The 15,749-nt window shown below is 56.7% G+C and overlaps 1 protein-coding gene across 1 annotated transcript in view; it reads left to right on the forward strand.

The window, feature by feature from the left end:
* CCDC88C (coiled-coil domain containing 88C) overlaps window positions 1-15,749 on the forward strand; it is a 113,644-nt gene that overhangs the window by 60,238 nt on the left and 37,657 nt on the right. Inside the window, exons 8-14 of the mRNA XM_021706412.1 lie at window positions 958-1,142; window positions 1,977-2,058; window positions 2,220-2,378; window positions 9,264-9,410; window positions 9,891-10,035; window positions 12,952-13,106; window positions 13,842-13,979. Of these exons, the coding sequence (XP_021562087.1) occupies window positions 958-1,142; window positions 1,977-2,058; window positions 2,220-2,378; window positions 9,264-9,410; window positions 9,891-10,035; window positions 12,952-13,106; window positions 13,842-13,979 (1,011 nt within the window). The remainder of the gene's footprint in view (window positions 1-957; window positions 1,143-1,976; window positions 2,059-2,219; window positions 2,379-9,263; window positions 9,411-9,890; window positions 10,036-12,951; window positions 13,107-13,841; window positions 13,980-15,749) is intronic.

The raw sequence follows: 15,749 nt of genomic DNA on the forward strand, positions 1-15,749 counted from the left end.
TCCTCCCCACCCTCCTCACTCTCCATCTTCAGCCTGGGCACCTCCCAGTCCTACAGGTTTGGCTCTAGGGGGGTGGACCTGGGCCCTTTCCCTGGTTATGTCCCCAACAGTGAACAGTCACCTAAGAGCTTGGGATCCCTCCTCGCACAGCTCCCTTCTGTCCCACTAGACATCTCACCCCTTCTGGAAACCCCCGTCACCTCCTGTTCTGCTCCAGCCCCCGGTCTCAGCTGGGCTATCTCTTGCCTCCTGGTGGTCTCCCCCTCAACTGGCTAAGGCACCAGGCGTGGGCTAACCCATCCTCTATCCCCTCTGTCCTAACTGGGTCAGGCATGGTCTAACCTTGTCCCCATCCTCCTGTCCTAACTGGACCAGGCATGGGCTAACCTTGTTCTCATCCCCCTTGTCTTAACTGTCTCAGGTGCAGGCTAACCTCCTACCCTGTCCTCTATCCTAAGCAGGCCAGGTGTGGGCTGACCCCACCCCTCACCCCCTCTGTCCTAATCAGGAAAGGCACAGGCTAACCTTGTCCACGTTCCCCTTGTCCTAACCAGCCCCACTCCCATTTCCCATCCCCTCTGTCCTAACCAGGCCAAGTATGGTCTAATCCTGTCCCAGTCCCTCTTGTCCTAACTGGCCCAGGTATGAGCTAACCTCATCCCCTGTCCTCTGTCCTAACTGGGCCAGGCACAGACTAACCTTGTCCCCAACCCCCTTGTCCTAACCAGCTCGGGTACGGAATGACCTTGTCCCCTGTCCTTTGAACTAACCATCCCAGGTGTGGGCTAACCTCATCCCTTGTCTTCTGTCCTAACCAGGCCAGGCATGGGCTAACCCTGTCCCCCATCCCCTCTGTCCTAACCAGCTCAGGCACGGGCTAACTCCATCCCTCTCCCAAATCCTAACGGGGCCAGGCGTGGGCTAACCCCATCCCCCGTCCCCCCCACCCGGCCGCAGCTGATCGTGGACCTGACCCAGGAGCGCGACTACCTGCAGGCGCAGCACCCACCCAGCCCCATGCGGTCCTCGAGTGCCGACTCCACGCCCAGCCCCAGCAGCAGCCTCTCGAGCGAAGACAAGCAGCACCTGGCTGTGGAACTGGCCGACACGAAGGCCCGACTGCGGCGCACCCGGCAGGAGCTGTGAGTCCCAGTGGCTCCTGTGTGTCCCTGTGTCCCTAGCGTGCTGTCACCCGCATGAGATGCTACCGACAGGCAACTCTGAGGGCCTGGGCTCAACTGCATCTTCTCTGAGCAGTTGACCAGGGCAGTCGCCTCCCGCAGGCCTGCAGGGGAGGGAGGCTTGACCTGGCACTCAGGTACCTCCTGGCCAGGCCCAACAGACTGTCTGTAGAAACAGCTGCTGTCCCTACTTGGGCCGGGCAGGGCTGCTACAACTACACGCTGGTGTGTTCCTGGCCGGAGGGAGCAGGCGTCTCGCCTGTCTGGCGGGCGTGTTCTCTTGAGTTCCTGCAGCTGGTAGTGTCACATGACTGGTCATGTGGCTGGTAGTGGTGTGATTGTGGCCGTGGTCCCCTTACCTGCTCCACATACTTGAGGGAGACTTGGTGGTGGGTGGATGTACTTTGAGGACAGGAAGTAAAAACTTAAAAAGAGGCGGGGCATGGTGGCTCACACCTGTCAGCCCAGCACTTTGGGAGGCCAAGGCAGGAGGATCACCTGAGCCCAGGAGGTTGAGGCTGCGGTGAGCTATGAGCGTGCCACTGCACTCCAGCCTTAGTGACAGAGTGAGATCCCAACTCAAAAAATGAGAGGAGTATTGAGTCTGTCATCCCAGCGCTTGGGAAGGCCAAGGCAGAAGGATTGCTGGAGTCTGGGACTTCACTGCAAGCCCCACAGCAGGTCTCTGCCTGCTGTCAGGAACCCGGGTTCTTGCTCCCCACTGTGGTCTGGGAGGGTGACCTACACCTGGCTAGCCAAGGAAGCCCCTTCCACGTCTTCCAACCCACCCTGCAGGGAGGAGAAGACGGAGCAGCTGGTGGACACCAGGCACGAAGTGGACCAGCTGGCGCTGGAGCTGCAGAAGGCCAAGCAGGAGGTGAGTTGCCGGTCAGGGTTGGGCAGGGCTGGGGCTCCCAACGGGCCAGGTGTGCGGTTCCGGTGTGCTGTGGGTAGCCACAAAGACCCTGTGTCAGCAGTTTGGCCTCCCTGCCTCCCCAAGGGATGCCCTGATGGGGTTTCTGCCTTCCCACTTTCCAGAACACCCAGCTAGCAGCTGATGCCCGGTCCGCCCGTGCCTATCGCGATGAGCTGGACTCCCTGCGGGAGAAGGCAGCCCGTGTGGAGCGGCTGGAGCTGGAGCTGGTGCGCTGCCGGGAACGGCTGCATGACGTGGACTTCTACAAGGCCCGCATGGAGGTGGGCAGTGATTGCGGACCTGGGGCTTCTGGGGCCATCAGCCACTGTCCTTGGAGTGAGGAGGCAGCCAGGTTCTGGCTCCTCTTCTGCCTCGCGGCATTGTGGTGGATGGAAGGCTGCGACTCCTGTTAGGGTTCTCTCTTCCCGCCTGAAGCCACAGTGAGGTCCTTTGGCCTGTGTGTTTCTTTTTTTGTTTTTGTTTTCAAGTCATGGTCTCACTCTATCACCCAGGCTGGAGTGCAATGGCCCCATCACAGCTCACTGCAGCCTTAGTCTCAGCCTCCTGGGCTCCAGCAATCCTCCAGTGTCAGCCTCCCAGAGTGCTGGAACTACAGGTGTACACCACCATGCCCAGCTGATTTTTCTGTAGAGATGGGGTTGCTATGTTGCCCCGGTTGGTCTTGAACTCCTGGGCTCAAGCCATCCTCCTACCCTGGCCTTCCAGAGTGCTAGGATTACAGCCGTGAGCCTCCGTGCCTGGCCAGGGCACTGTTTTGAGGAGCAAGTCTTCTCCTTAGATGCCTGTGCCTTCAGCACTTGGGTGAACATGGAGGACACTCATCCTTGGCTTGGAGCTTTTCAACAGCCTTCCAAGCCATCTTCAGGCCTCATAAGATGCATGGGTGGTCCTGATTTTCTCCCTGTCCCCATACTTGAGACCTCTGTATATATGAGAGGCTTTGGTTTCTTCTTGCAGTGGTGTCCACTACACAGCAAGGTCAGATAACAGAAGGGACAGGCAGGGCCTGTGGCTTCTGTCTGGGGAGAGAGGCAGGTGACACCAGAGCTATGTTGGGGGCCCTGTAGGAGGAGCCTCACCCAGACTGGGTGGGAACCAGGGAGGGCTTTGGAGGTGATGTTGAAAACCAGGCCTCAAACGGGGAGGAGGGGTTAACCAGGCAGGTACCGCACAGAGGGTGGAGCAGAGGGCTGGAGGCCCAAGAGGACAAGAGACAGGAGCCCAGGGCCCCCCAACCCTGGTGCATCTGCGTGGATGGGGCAAGGCAGGAGGGCCGCAGGCCCCATGGTGATGGGGCACGGCATGCACCATCCTCGCTGAGTGCATCCAGGGGCTTGGTGTGGTGGCGTTTCAGAAGAAGCTTACCCGGCCCATGGACCAGGTGAGCCAGGCGCGAGTTCCTGCTTCTCACCGTGCCTCCCCACGTCCCTGGCGGGTCCCCTCACGGCACGTTCTCAGTGTCTGGAATAGTCCCAGGCCACGAGGCTGCTGGTGGTGGGCTCGGGCAGCACGGGGCTTACAGGGCTGGCGGGGTCCCCTCCTTGACACTGGTGCTGCAGAGGCCAGGGGACAGGAGAGGAGGCCAGACACGGGAGCAGAGGCCAGGCATGGGAGCAGAGACCCAGGAACAGGAGTGGAGGCCAGACATGGGAACAGGCCAGGCACAGGAGAGAGGCCACGTGAGAGGAGGCCAGGCATGGGAGCCGAGGCCAGGCTCAGGAGAGGAGACCAGGCACAGGAGCATGGGCTTCCCTTACGGCCTCCCTAGCCTCTGGGTGTGTGGTAGAGTTAACTTGGAAAGTGGCTTAGAGACCCGGAGCCAAGTTGCCTTGTGATGAGATCCAGGGGCTCAGGAGGAGAGCCCCTGCCTTGTGATGAGATCCAGGGGCTCAGGAGGAGAGCCCCTGCTGCCCCCAGCAGGGCCAGGCCTGTCAGTCCACTGGTGGGCTCTGAGGAACCAGTGCTATCTGAGTGTTTGGATGACATTGGTGGGCCCATGTTTGCATGTCAGTGAACGTGTGTGTTCCCAGCCATGTGTGAGAATCCAGGTTTTCAGAGTGTAGATACGCCCATTTCCAAGGAATTGGTCTTGTGGTTCCTTAAGAATAATCTCTGAGTGGTTAATTAAAAGCATGCAGTGCTGTGAGGAAGCGCATCTGAGTTGAGGTTGGCCTGCAGGGTGAAACCTCAGGTTAGAAAAGACCCACATGTTGGGTGGACACATCTAGGAAGTGAAAGCAAAATGGATAGAGGGGCAGACGGACGGACAGGGGAGAGGGCAGGTGCAGCAGATGTTAACTGGGACAAGCGGGGTGTTGTGTGTGCCGTGGTTATTTCAGCATTCCAGGAAGTTTTGTTTTCATAGTAAGATCTTGGACAGGACAGTCCTTGCAGTATGGTGGGACACTAACCATGTCAAGTCAGCTCAAACCTAGTCGGCCGCCTCAGAGTAACTGTGAAACAGTTGAAAGCAACCCATTTAAACTGAAGTAGCTGTGCGCAGTGATGCACACCTGTAATCCCAGCACTGTGGAAGGCTGAGGCGGGAGAATTGCTTGAGCCCAGGAGGTCAAGGCTGCAGTGAGCTATGCCAGACCCAGTCTCTACAAAAAGTAAAAAGTAAGTAAAATAAAGCTGTGAACCAGCTTCCTGTAAGCCTTGGATGTGGGCTTCATCTGCCTGTGTCAGCTGAAGGGCCTCTCTAACATGCAGATTCCTGGGCCACCCGAGAGCCCAGAGTGGGCCCCTGGAGTCTGCATTCTGCAGGCCCTCTCCCAGGCCATCTCCGTCATTTAAAAAATAACCTCTATTTTTTTTAAGGTTAAAGTGGATGTTCTAGGAAACTGAAAAAGACTTGACGCAGAGAGCTCACTCACCCCAGTCATGTGCACATGTCCCAGGCACACGTGTCTTGTATGTGTGTGTCCCCAGTGTGTGTGTCCCGGGCATGTATGTCCTGCATGTGTGTGCATGTCCGGGCCATGCATGTCCCAGGCTCACATATCCTGCATGTGTTTGTGTGTCTTAGGCATACATGTCCTGCACGTGCATGCCTGGGGCATGCATGTCCTACACATGTGTGTCCCACGGGTGTCCCAGGCACTCATGTCCTGAGCGTGTCTGGGGCATGCGTGTCCCAGGCATGCATGTCTCTTGTGTATGTGTATGTTCTAGCCCCACATGTGCCCAGACACGATACTTTGTTGGATGTGCCCAACACGGCCCACTTCACCTCCCACCTTTTGCATATCCACAATCCACAGCTACATGCGTATTTTGATAACCAAGAACACGCTTCGCCAACTCGGTCTGTCAGAGAAAGTGCAACCCTTCCTTTCTTTGGGCAAAAATCTCATGAAAGACAAAAATGACAATAGGCCCATGGCTAGGGGTTGGTAGAGTCCTGTCAGAATCTGCGCCTCCTGGCAAGTACGGTGCTTCCGAGAAGGCTTGCCATAGGCTGCACATTAGTATCAACAAGCAGGTGTGTCAGCGGGGTCATGGATGTCCCTTAGTGCAGCTACTAAAGGCCCACACACCAGGGGCCGCTGCTGGTGTTGGCGTGCACACGTGTCCCCTCGCCATCCTTGATGTTCCACCCCCAAGCTGGGGCCAGGTGGCGGGTGGACAGTGGTCCTTCCTGCAAGGCCTCCACGCCAGGAGGAGATGGGGATGCAGGCTTGTAGAGCAGGGCCAGCCTCTAGACAGAGTGTGGCGGGGCCCTCCATGTGGACCCTGTGGCGGAACCTCCGTCTTATCTGCCAGCATACACAAGCCCCTCGGTGACCCTGCCCCCTGTGCTCTGCGGTGGAAGGGCTGTCTGGGGAAGAGGGCAGTTGGGTCCCCTAGGCTCAGGGATGGTTCTGCATGGGGGAAGGATTGGGGGGTGGCCATTGCGCCCGTGACAGCTTGCAGCTGTTGGACCTGCCTGCATGACACACTTCTGGGTTCAGTGGGAGGAGACGTGGCCAGTTCCCCTAAAGGCTACCCAGTCCACCTGCTGGATACACATCAACATGCTACCCAAGGGTGTGTCCTGCTGTGGGAGGGAGAGAGGAAGGGGCGGATGCAGGGCCAGGCAGCTGAATTTCAGCTAGAAAAACATGGAAGAGGCCAGGCTCAGTGGCTCAGCCTATAATCCCAGCACTTTGGGAGGCCGAGGAGAGTGGATTACCTGAGCCCGCAGGTTTGAGACCAACCCAGGCAACTTGGCGAGACCTTTTCTTTACGATAAAAACCAAAAATTAGCTGGGTGTTGTAGTGCACACCTGTAGCTCCGGCTACTTGGAAGGGTAAGGCGGAAGGATCACTGGAGCCCAGCAGATCGAGACACTGGGGTGGCTGTGAGTGTTCCACTGCACTCCAGCCTGGGCGACAGAGAGAGACTCTGACTCAAAAAAAAAAAAAAAAAGAAAAGAAAGACATGGTAGGACCACAAGTGTACAACGGTTCGTCTTTAAGCGTCTGGCAGCTTCATCTAGTTCATGTAAAGGTTAAAATAATGAACAGCAGAATGGGCGACTCTCGTTGAGGGCAGTCTCACTAGAGGGAGGGGCCCTCGCAGCCATGTGGGAGGAGGGTGAGGGCAGTAGAAGCTTTCCTCTCCCCATGCTTCATTTTCCACCGAGAGCTCGAGGGCGAGGCAGGTGCCACATGTACCCTGGGCAGGATACGCCCTCCCTTGGGGAGAGTCACAGCCCGGCAGTGCACGTCAGCACCGGGCGCTGACCAGCTGGGCATGGTGCTCTCTGGACGCCAGCCGGTGGGTACGGGTGGGTCTGTCCCCCTGTGCAGGAAGGATCTGTCATCTCTGAGACCCCTGGCATCGGAGTGTTGGTGAGCTTATTTTAGTGAGTCTCTCTCCACAGGCACCCCCAGATGAGAAAGGCTAGGAACAGATCTGTATGTGAGAGGTGGGCCGAGGGATGGTGGGTTTGTCAGCCCTGGGGTGTCATCTCTCTCTGCCCCCTCTATCCTTTCTCCCTCCCTCTCTTCCCCTCTTCTCTCCCTCTCTCCCGTTTCTGGTTTCTCTCTCTCTCTCTGTCTCTATATCTGTCTCTGTCATTTTCTCCCTCCTCCTCCCCCATGCGCCTCTCTCTCTGTGTGTGTCTCTGCCATGATCAGTCCCAGAGTGTCTTGTGTGTGTGTGTCTCTCTCACACACACACACGCACTGACCTCTAATCCAAATGCACGCCCCTAAGGTGCTCCCAGTGTCACCCAGGGAGGCAGGGCTTCAGGCAGCTGAGGGCAGTGGAGAGATATACAGCTAGAGATCTCTAGCCACGTTCAAACCCTAGTTGCCCCGACTGGGTTTGTGGCTTTGAATTCATCTGTTTCTTTTTTTTTTTTTTAAGACAAGAATCTTGCTCTGTGGTCCAGGCTGGATTGCAGTGGCACAATCATAGCTCACTGCAGTCTCAGACTCAGGTTTAAATGATCCTCCTACCTCAGCCTCCCAAGGAGCTGGGACTACTAGATGCTATCACACCCAGCTAATTTTTAACATTGTTTTGTAGAGACGGGTCTCGCTATGTTTCCCAGGTTGGTCTGAACGCTTGGCTTCAAGCCATCCTCCTGCCTCGGCCTCCCAAAGTGCTGGGATCACTGGCCTTGAACTTCTAATTTTCCTGAGCCAGCCTTTTGTCCATAGGAGGGGACTGTCTCTGCCTCCCTCTGAGGGCTGCTGTGTGGAGTGAGTGATATCGACCCATGGGATTGCCTCATACGGGGCTGACCATAGAGCAGAAATTGCCTCTGCTGGGGACGGGCAGAGGGAGGCATGCCAGGTCATTGAGAGTCTTGACTAAGCCCTCCACTGGCTGCTGGCTCTGCTCAAAGTTCTGTCCACTGACCGGGGAGCATGTGTCTTCCCTGCTGCCTGGAGTCTTAGATGCTGGCCTGTGTAGGAAGGTGGGCACGTGGCAGCTAAACAGAGCCTCCCAGCCCCGTTCCCATGTAGCCTGTGGGTAGGATGAGCCCCAGAAAGCTCTGCCTGCCCAGCTGTGGACATGCTCCCTGAGTAGCTGTCTGTGAGCTCCAGAGTCATCTGGGGGAGACTCGGTCCTCCCAGGTTGCTGAGTGGTATTTGGGGGTTTCTGGGGAGAGGAGAAACCAAGGCCATCTAGGGACAGCAGAGCGTGGATACAGACAACGTCTTCCCTGTGCCACCTGTGACAGGTGGTTGGGGACCCCTCACTGGTGCTCATTCATGGACTCTCACTTGGCAGCTTGCTGGGCTGCCTTGAAGCCCCTGTCCCAGAAACCGGCTGAGAGGATCTCTGTCTCCAAGGGGACACATGTAAGATGCCCGTGTAGGAGCTGTGTGCTGACAAAAGCTTGTCTGCATCACCATATTTTCCTGGGACCCCGGTCAGTGAGTGACAGCTGGGTGGAGATGGGACTCAGGCCCACCCCCTCCTCATCAAGGGAAGGCTCAGATCCTGTGTGTATGTAGAGTCCTTGTGTCCGTCCGGATGATGTCATGATGTCAGGGCCCTAGCTCCATGCCTGGCACATCTGGGCTTGAAGATTTGTCTCTTGCAGCGGAGAAAGTCCATGTGTCCTTCCTAACGAAGAGAGGTGCGTTAGGTATAGATTGGAGACACAGTGTCCTGCTAGGGGCATCTCACTCTGCCACCCAGGTGGGAATGAATGTGGTAGCACAATCTTGGCTCACCACAGCCTCAACCTCCTGCCTCAGCTTCCCAAGTAGCTGGGACAACAGGTGCTCATCACCACACCTGGTTAATTGTTTTATTTTTATTTTTTGTAGAGACAGGCATTTCTCTGTGTTGTCCAGGTTGGTCTTGAACTCCTGAGATCAAGGAATCCTCTCATCTCAGCCTCCCAGAGTGCTGAGATTACAGCCACCACTCTTGGCTAATCTTTCTGATTTTTATAGAGATGAGGTCTCACTATGTTGCCCAGGCCGGTCTCGAACTCCTGGGCTCAAGCGATCCTCCTGCCTTGGCCTCCCGGAGTGCTGGGATTATGGGCATGAGCCACCATGCCTGCCATCTCTAGATCATGTTTGGACCAGGTGCCTGAACGAGCCTTGGCCTTGGAGTTCTGTCCACTGGCCCAGGAACCCTTGCCTGACAGTGCCCCTCTGTCTGATGTTTCCGTGCATATGCTTGCTCTCAGGAGCTGAGGGAGGATAACACCATCTTGATAGAAACCAAGGCCATGCTGGAGGAGCAGCTGACCGCAGCCCGTACCCGGGGCGACCGTGTGCACGAGCTGGAGAAGGAGCAGCTGCAGCTCAAGTCCAAGCTGCATGACCTAGAGCTGGTATGGGTGCGCTGGCATGGGGGCCGGGAAGGCCATGCCCCTTGTTAATGGGGCTGGAGCTATTGGATGCAGGACTTGGGGGCACCCCATGGTAGCAGGGCGGCAACACTTCTGCAAGGATGCATGTGCATGCGTTTTCCACAAGGAGGGTTTTGGCAGGCGTGGACACATGCAGAGCCAGGTGTGGTAGCTCCCCCCGCTTGAGGCCCGCCAGGCCTGCTCTGGAGGCCCAAGGTAGCCGCACTGTTGAGTGGCCTTAAAGACCTGCACGGTCTTCACTTTGCCCAGATGGCCCCAGCGAGGAACCATGCGGGTCAGGGTAACCAGTAGTGGCCCTGCCCTCCCGGCAGCCGGCTCTGTGCCAGCCCTGGTGCCTGGCCATGAGCCAGTGCACCTTCCCCAGCCGTGTGTGATGGAAAACACAGGGCCCGACTCGTCCAGGGGGCCACCCACAGCCTTCCCCGCCCTCTGCCTCCCCAGGACCGGGATGCAGACAAGAAGCGCATTGAGGAGCTACTGGAGGAGAACGCAGTGCTGGCAATCGCGCAGAAGCAGAGCATGGATGAGTCGGCCCACCTGGGCTGGGAGCTGGAGCAGCTGTCCAGGAGCGCCGACATGTCAGACGGTAGGTGGCACAGGAGCCGGCCGTGTGGCTACTGGCACTGCCTGGGAGCCAAGCCCCACCTGGGTCTCCGTGGCAGCCTGTCTGTTCACCCAGGCTAGTGTGACTCCCATGAGTGCCCTTTGAGCAACATCGGAGATTGCTTCTCCAATCCGAACATGGGCCTGGCCATCTCTATGTCAGGACATGCGATACAAACAAGTGTCGTGGCTTTCTGGCTTCCATGTGATGGCTCATGGCAGGCTGTCCTGGAGGGCAGGAGCCACTGGTCATTGGCCCCGCTGTAAATGCGCCTGGCAAAGTTTCTTCCCCCGTCTGCATCGTCGGCCAGGACAGAGGCAGCCCATTCTGTCTCCTGCATGGGCCGTGCTGCTGTTTCTCAAGGCCATGCGCTCTGCCACCCCACCAGGCCCAGTGGCCCTCTCCTGGGCCTGTTCTGCCACCAGGCGAGGCGTTGGGCCTGGACAAGAGGTGGGGCTGCACCCGCGCTTAGGCAGGAAGCCTCGGCTACAAACAATGAGCTAGTTCCTGTGCTGGAAATAGCACACGCCGGCCATTCCCTCGCCCCAATAGCGGAGTTAATCTTAATGTAGACTCTTGGTGGGATGTGGCCTTTGGCTTTTTTTTTTTTTTGAGTCAGGGTCTCACTCTGTTGCCCAGCTGGAGTGCAGTGGCGTGATCACGGCCACTGCAGCCTCCACTTCTTGAGTTCAGGCAATCTTCCCTCCTCAGCCTCCCGAGTAGCTGGGACTCTAAGCATGCACAACCATGCCCCCCTAACTTTTTTAATTTTTTGTAGAGACAAGGTCTCACTATGTTGCCCAGGCTGGTCTTGAATTCCTGGACTCAAGTAGTCCTCCTGCCTTGTCCTCCCAAAGGGGTAAGATTACAGGTGTGAACCATCAAGCCTGACTGACTTTTTAAAATCCTGAAAAACACCCTCAGGCTTGCTTGAAAGGTTACTGAAAGCAGCTGAGTATTTCTTCTCTTGAAGGGTCCTGTCAGTTAGCTAGACCATTCATTTGTGTGAGAGGTTGGTGCTATCTGTGCTCTGGTACCAGTGCACCTGGGGGCTAGACCACGATGGGCTTGCCCAGTTCCCTGCTTCTAGATCAGGGGTCCCCAGCCCCTGGGCCACAGACTGGTACCTGTTAGGAACCAGGCTGCACAGCAGGAAGTGAGCAGCGGTGAGTGAAGCTTCATCTGTGTTTATAGCTGCTCCTCATCCTTGTATTACCACCTGACCTCTGCCTCTTGTCAGATCAGCGGCAGCATGAGATTCTCATAGGAGCGTGAACCCTATTGTCAACTACACGTGTGAGGGATCTCGGTTGCTGCTGCTTATGAGAATCTAATGTCTGATGATCTGAGGTGGAGCCGAGGCGGTGCGGCTGCAAATATAGATAAACATGAGCAGTGAGGTGTGACTGCATACCCCCACCCTCCCGACCCCGGTCTGTGGAAAAATTGTCTTCCACAAAACCTTCCCTGGTACCAAAAAGGCTGAGGACCACCCGTCTAAAAGGCCAAGTCCATGGGGTGGACGTGGGGGAGCCTCGCCCCCTAGTGGAGCAGAGCAGTGGTGCAGGCTGCCTGGGTCTGTCTCCCATCAAGTGTACTTGGTGGATCCTAGTGACTGGTGGAGCCAGAGTCCTCATCGATTTCAGCCTTTTCTATATGATGTGTGAGCCCTTTAGAATCCTGGTACCCAGCTGGAGTTTAAGCATTGGCCTGAACGAAGGCCTTACACAGGCAGAGCCTGGACATGCCTGAATGTGCAGCCAGTGACTTCCTGAGTCACAAGGACCTGACTACATGTCCCAGTTGCCCCCTAGTTATTTAGCAGGGTGACCTGGGGCAAGCACCTCATCTCTTTATTATTTTATTTTATTATTTTGGGTTGGGGTCTCACTCTGTCGCCCAGGCTGGAGTGCAGCGGCATGATCACAGCTCACCGAAGCCTCAACCTGCTGGGTTCAGGCAGTCCTCCTGCCTCAGCCTCCCAAGTAGCTGGGACTACAAGCACATGCCGCCATGCCTGGCTAATTTTATGTTTTTTATTTTTTTTTTAGAGATGAAGTCTCGCTCCGTTGCCCAGGCTGGTCTCAAACTCCTGGGCTCAAGCAACAGGGTCCTTTCTTGGAGGGTTTCACGTATCCTCTTTTTCTACCCCAAGGCCCTGTGGCTTGCCCAAAGTTATACCTGCCTGTTGGCCGAGAGGGCCAGGAGCTCTCGGTCATAGCTCTGGAGACGGCTTCTCCTCTGTCTGTGGCCAAGCAGTTCTTCTATCTTGAGCTTCTCTTCTGTCTCAGAATTTTCAAGCAATTTGCATATATGATCCCACTTTTCTTGAATATAATTGTGAGATCACAGGAAGAGTCCTCTGTGCATAGAGGCATGCCCATAGTCCCATCATTTTGGGAGACCCAGGTGGGAGGACTGCTTGAGCTCAGGAGTTCAAGACTAGCCTTGAGCAACATAGTGAGATCAGGTCGCTACAAAATAATAAAAAAATTAGCTGGGTATGGTGGCACCTGCCTATAATTCCAGCAACTCAGGAGGGAGGATCGCCTGCCCCAAGGAGTTTGAGGCTATGGTGAGCCATGCTCGTGCCACTGTACTGGGTAACAGAGTGAGACCCCGACTCAGAACACACACACACACATAAAGACAGCCAAGCCAACAGCCTGGGAACAGCCGGTCCCACAGCCTGTGCAGCCTCTAGTTCCTGTGGCGGCCTTGGCCGGGCCTCCTTTCCTCTGGAGCTCTAGGTGCCCCCAACAGGCTCCAGCCGAACCAGCAGAGGGACCCCAGGTACCGAGGGGTGGAGAGGCAGGACGGGTGCCCAGCAGACCCTGGCTGGGTGGGAGCCGGGGGCGAGCGTGGAAGTGGAAGCCCTGACTCAGCCTCATGCCTCAGCCTCCAGGAAGTCGTTTGTGTTTGAGCTGAATGAGTGTGCGTCCAGCCGCGTCCTGAAGCTGGAGAGAGAAAACCAGAGCCTGCAGAGCTGCGTGCAGGGGCTGCGTGATGCATCCTTGGCTCTGGAGAAGGACAACCACCAGCTCAGCAAGAAGGTACTGCAGCCTGTCCGGATAGCGGGGAGGCTTGAGGCCCATCACCAACTGCCCCAGTCCCATCTGTGACATGCCAGGCATGTGACACCCATGGCCGGGTACACGGGTGTTGGGGGGATGCACCCTGGGAGAGCACAGAGTCCAGATGTGGTCACAGGCACCATGATGGTGGCACCTGTGGGTATGGGGAGGTCAGGGCTGTGTGGCCTCATCCCCAGGGTGACGACATGTGAATTCTATGTTCTGCATCCTCACCTGTGAGGTGGGGTTGAGGGCATCTCTCCTGCTCCGATGCTCTGGGTCCCCCGGGAGTCTCCACCAGCGGGGTGTCCTGAACTTAACTCAGTTCTGACCTTGCCTGGCATTAGTGCAGACCCCCAGGCTGAGGATTCAAGCCTACAAGACACTTCCATTTCAGGTACTTTGTCTTGGCACAGACCCCGGGGGGGGGGGGGGTGGACAGAGAGGGCAGGAGGGCCTGCTGTGCCCAGGCAAGTGCCAGCCTAGGAGCAGCTGCCTGCTGTCCTGCTGGGCCCACCCTGGGCCCATTTGGAGTCTGGCCTGGCCCCACGGCCAGCTTTCCTCACACCGTGTGTGTACGCAGCATTGACTGTATTGGCCCTGGCACGTGACAGTTGCCCAGCACTGGGTGGATGGGCCCCCTGTGCCCCTCAGGTGGCTCTTTACAATGGCCCCTCACCCTGAGCCCCGGCCCTGTGGTCTCTGGCCTCACAGATTGAGAAACTGCAGGCCCAATTGGAGAGGGAGCGGCAGAGCAGTCAGGACCTGGAGACCCTCAGCGAGGAGCTCATCCGTGAGAAGGAGCAGCTGCAGGCTGGCCTGGAGGTGCTCAGGGCCCAGCGTACCCGCCAGGTGGGTGCAGAGCCAGGCGCGAACGGCCTGCATCTCCCGTGTGGGTTCCCTTCCCTGTCTGCGGCAGCCAAACACGTGGAGGGGGTCTCGCCTCTAGAACACCCAGCCAGGGCTGTTCTGGCAGTCAGGACTTAGGAGGAGAGAGGGTGGGCGGGGCCAAGGACACTGCTAGACACATTGCAGCGTGCAGTCTGCTCTCCATGGGAGGGATCCAGCCGCTAGTGCCCGTGGCATTCCACTGATGGACCTGGTGAACCCACATGGTTGTATTTATTTATCTTGAGTCAGGGTCTTGCTCTGTCCCCCAGGCTGGAGGGCAGTGGCACAATCACTGCGCACCACAGTCTCAACCTCCTGGTCTCAGGTGATCCTCCCACCTAAGCCTCTCGAGTAGCTGGAACTATAGGCATGAGTCACTGTGCCCGGCCCAAACTACCTTTATTGATTTTTTTTAAAGAGATGAGGTCTTGCTATGCTGTTAAGGCTGCTTCAACCTCCTGGCCTCAGGCGATCCTCCCACCTCAGCCTCCTGAATAGCTGGGATGACAGACATGTGCCATCATGCCTGGCTAATTTTTTTATTTTTTGTAAAGACAAGATCTTGCTATCTTGCCCAGGTTGGTCTCGATCGCCTGGGCCCAAAGGATCCTCCTGTTTTAGCCTCCCATGGTTCTGGGATTGCAGACATGAGCCACCATACCTGGCCTCCAACGTGGTCTTATTGCTTCACTACAAGGAGACCATGGGCAGGTAGTCCAGCCTGATGCCATCAGGAACCAGGCCTCTGGCCTCCTGCTCTGATAGCCTCAGCTTTGCCTCCATACATCCCCAGGGCACAGACAGGAGAAAGGTGGAGGCAAAAGAGGCATAAGGAAACCCTCCAAGGATGCTCTCTGCAGTTGCCCCATTGCCAGAAGGGCACATGACTGCTTTTGCCTGTAAGGGGACCAAGTGTCCTCAGCCTCAGTGTTAGAGGAACAGAAGAGGGAGAAGAGGGCTACAGGGGGGCGGCCCGCGGTGGACAGGAGGGTCCTGCCAAGATGGAGCCCACAGTAGGAAGATGGCCTGCCCAGTGAGGGCGGAATGACCCAGGCGTGTGGGGTGGGGGAGGGTGCAGGGCCGTCTTGGGGTTGTCACGCAAGTCTGCTTTGGGAGCTGATGCCAAGGAGGATGAGGAACCAGTGAGGCTGGCAGCTGTGAAAAGTGCTTCAGGCTGAGGGAAGAGCATGAGTGAAGCACCTGCTTTTGGGAGCTGGGAGGAGTTGGCGGGGAGGGTGGTGTAAGATGATGCTGCGGAGTGGGGCGGGGCCGGCCGCCAGGGTTCTGCAACCATGACCAAAAGGGCTGCCGGAGTTGCCAAACTTTTGAGTAAAGGAGAGATGAGTTAGCATTCTAAAACTATCTGGGCTGGCCAGGTGCAGTGGCTCACATCTGTAATCCCAGCGTTTTGGGAAGCTGAGGCAAGAGGATTGCTTGAGACCAGGAGTTCCAGACCTGGGCAAAATTAAGAGACCCCCATCTCCACTAAAAATAAAAATTAAGGAAATTATCTACGCCTATAGGTCCAGCTACTTGGGAAGGCTAAAAATTAAGAAAATTACCTACGCCTATAGGTCCAGCTACTTGGGAGGCTGAGGCAAGAGGATAACTTGAGGCCAGAATTTTGAGGCTACAGTAAGCTCAGTGTTGCCCAGGCTACACACACTATAGCCTGGGCAACAAAGTGAGACTCTGTCTCAAAAAAAAAAAAAAAAAAAAAACACCCCTGGA

Source organism: Carlito syrichta, unplaced genomic scaffold (assembly GCF_000164805.1).
Source record: "Carlito syrichta isolate Samal-C Ts95f unplaced genomic scaffold, Tarsius_syrichta-2.0.1 Scaffold315561, whole genome shotgun sequence".
In the NCBI taxonomy this organism is placed as follows: Eukaryota; Metazoa; Chordata; class Mammalia; order Primates; family Tarsiidae; genus Carlito; species Carlito syrichta.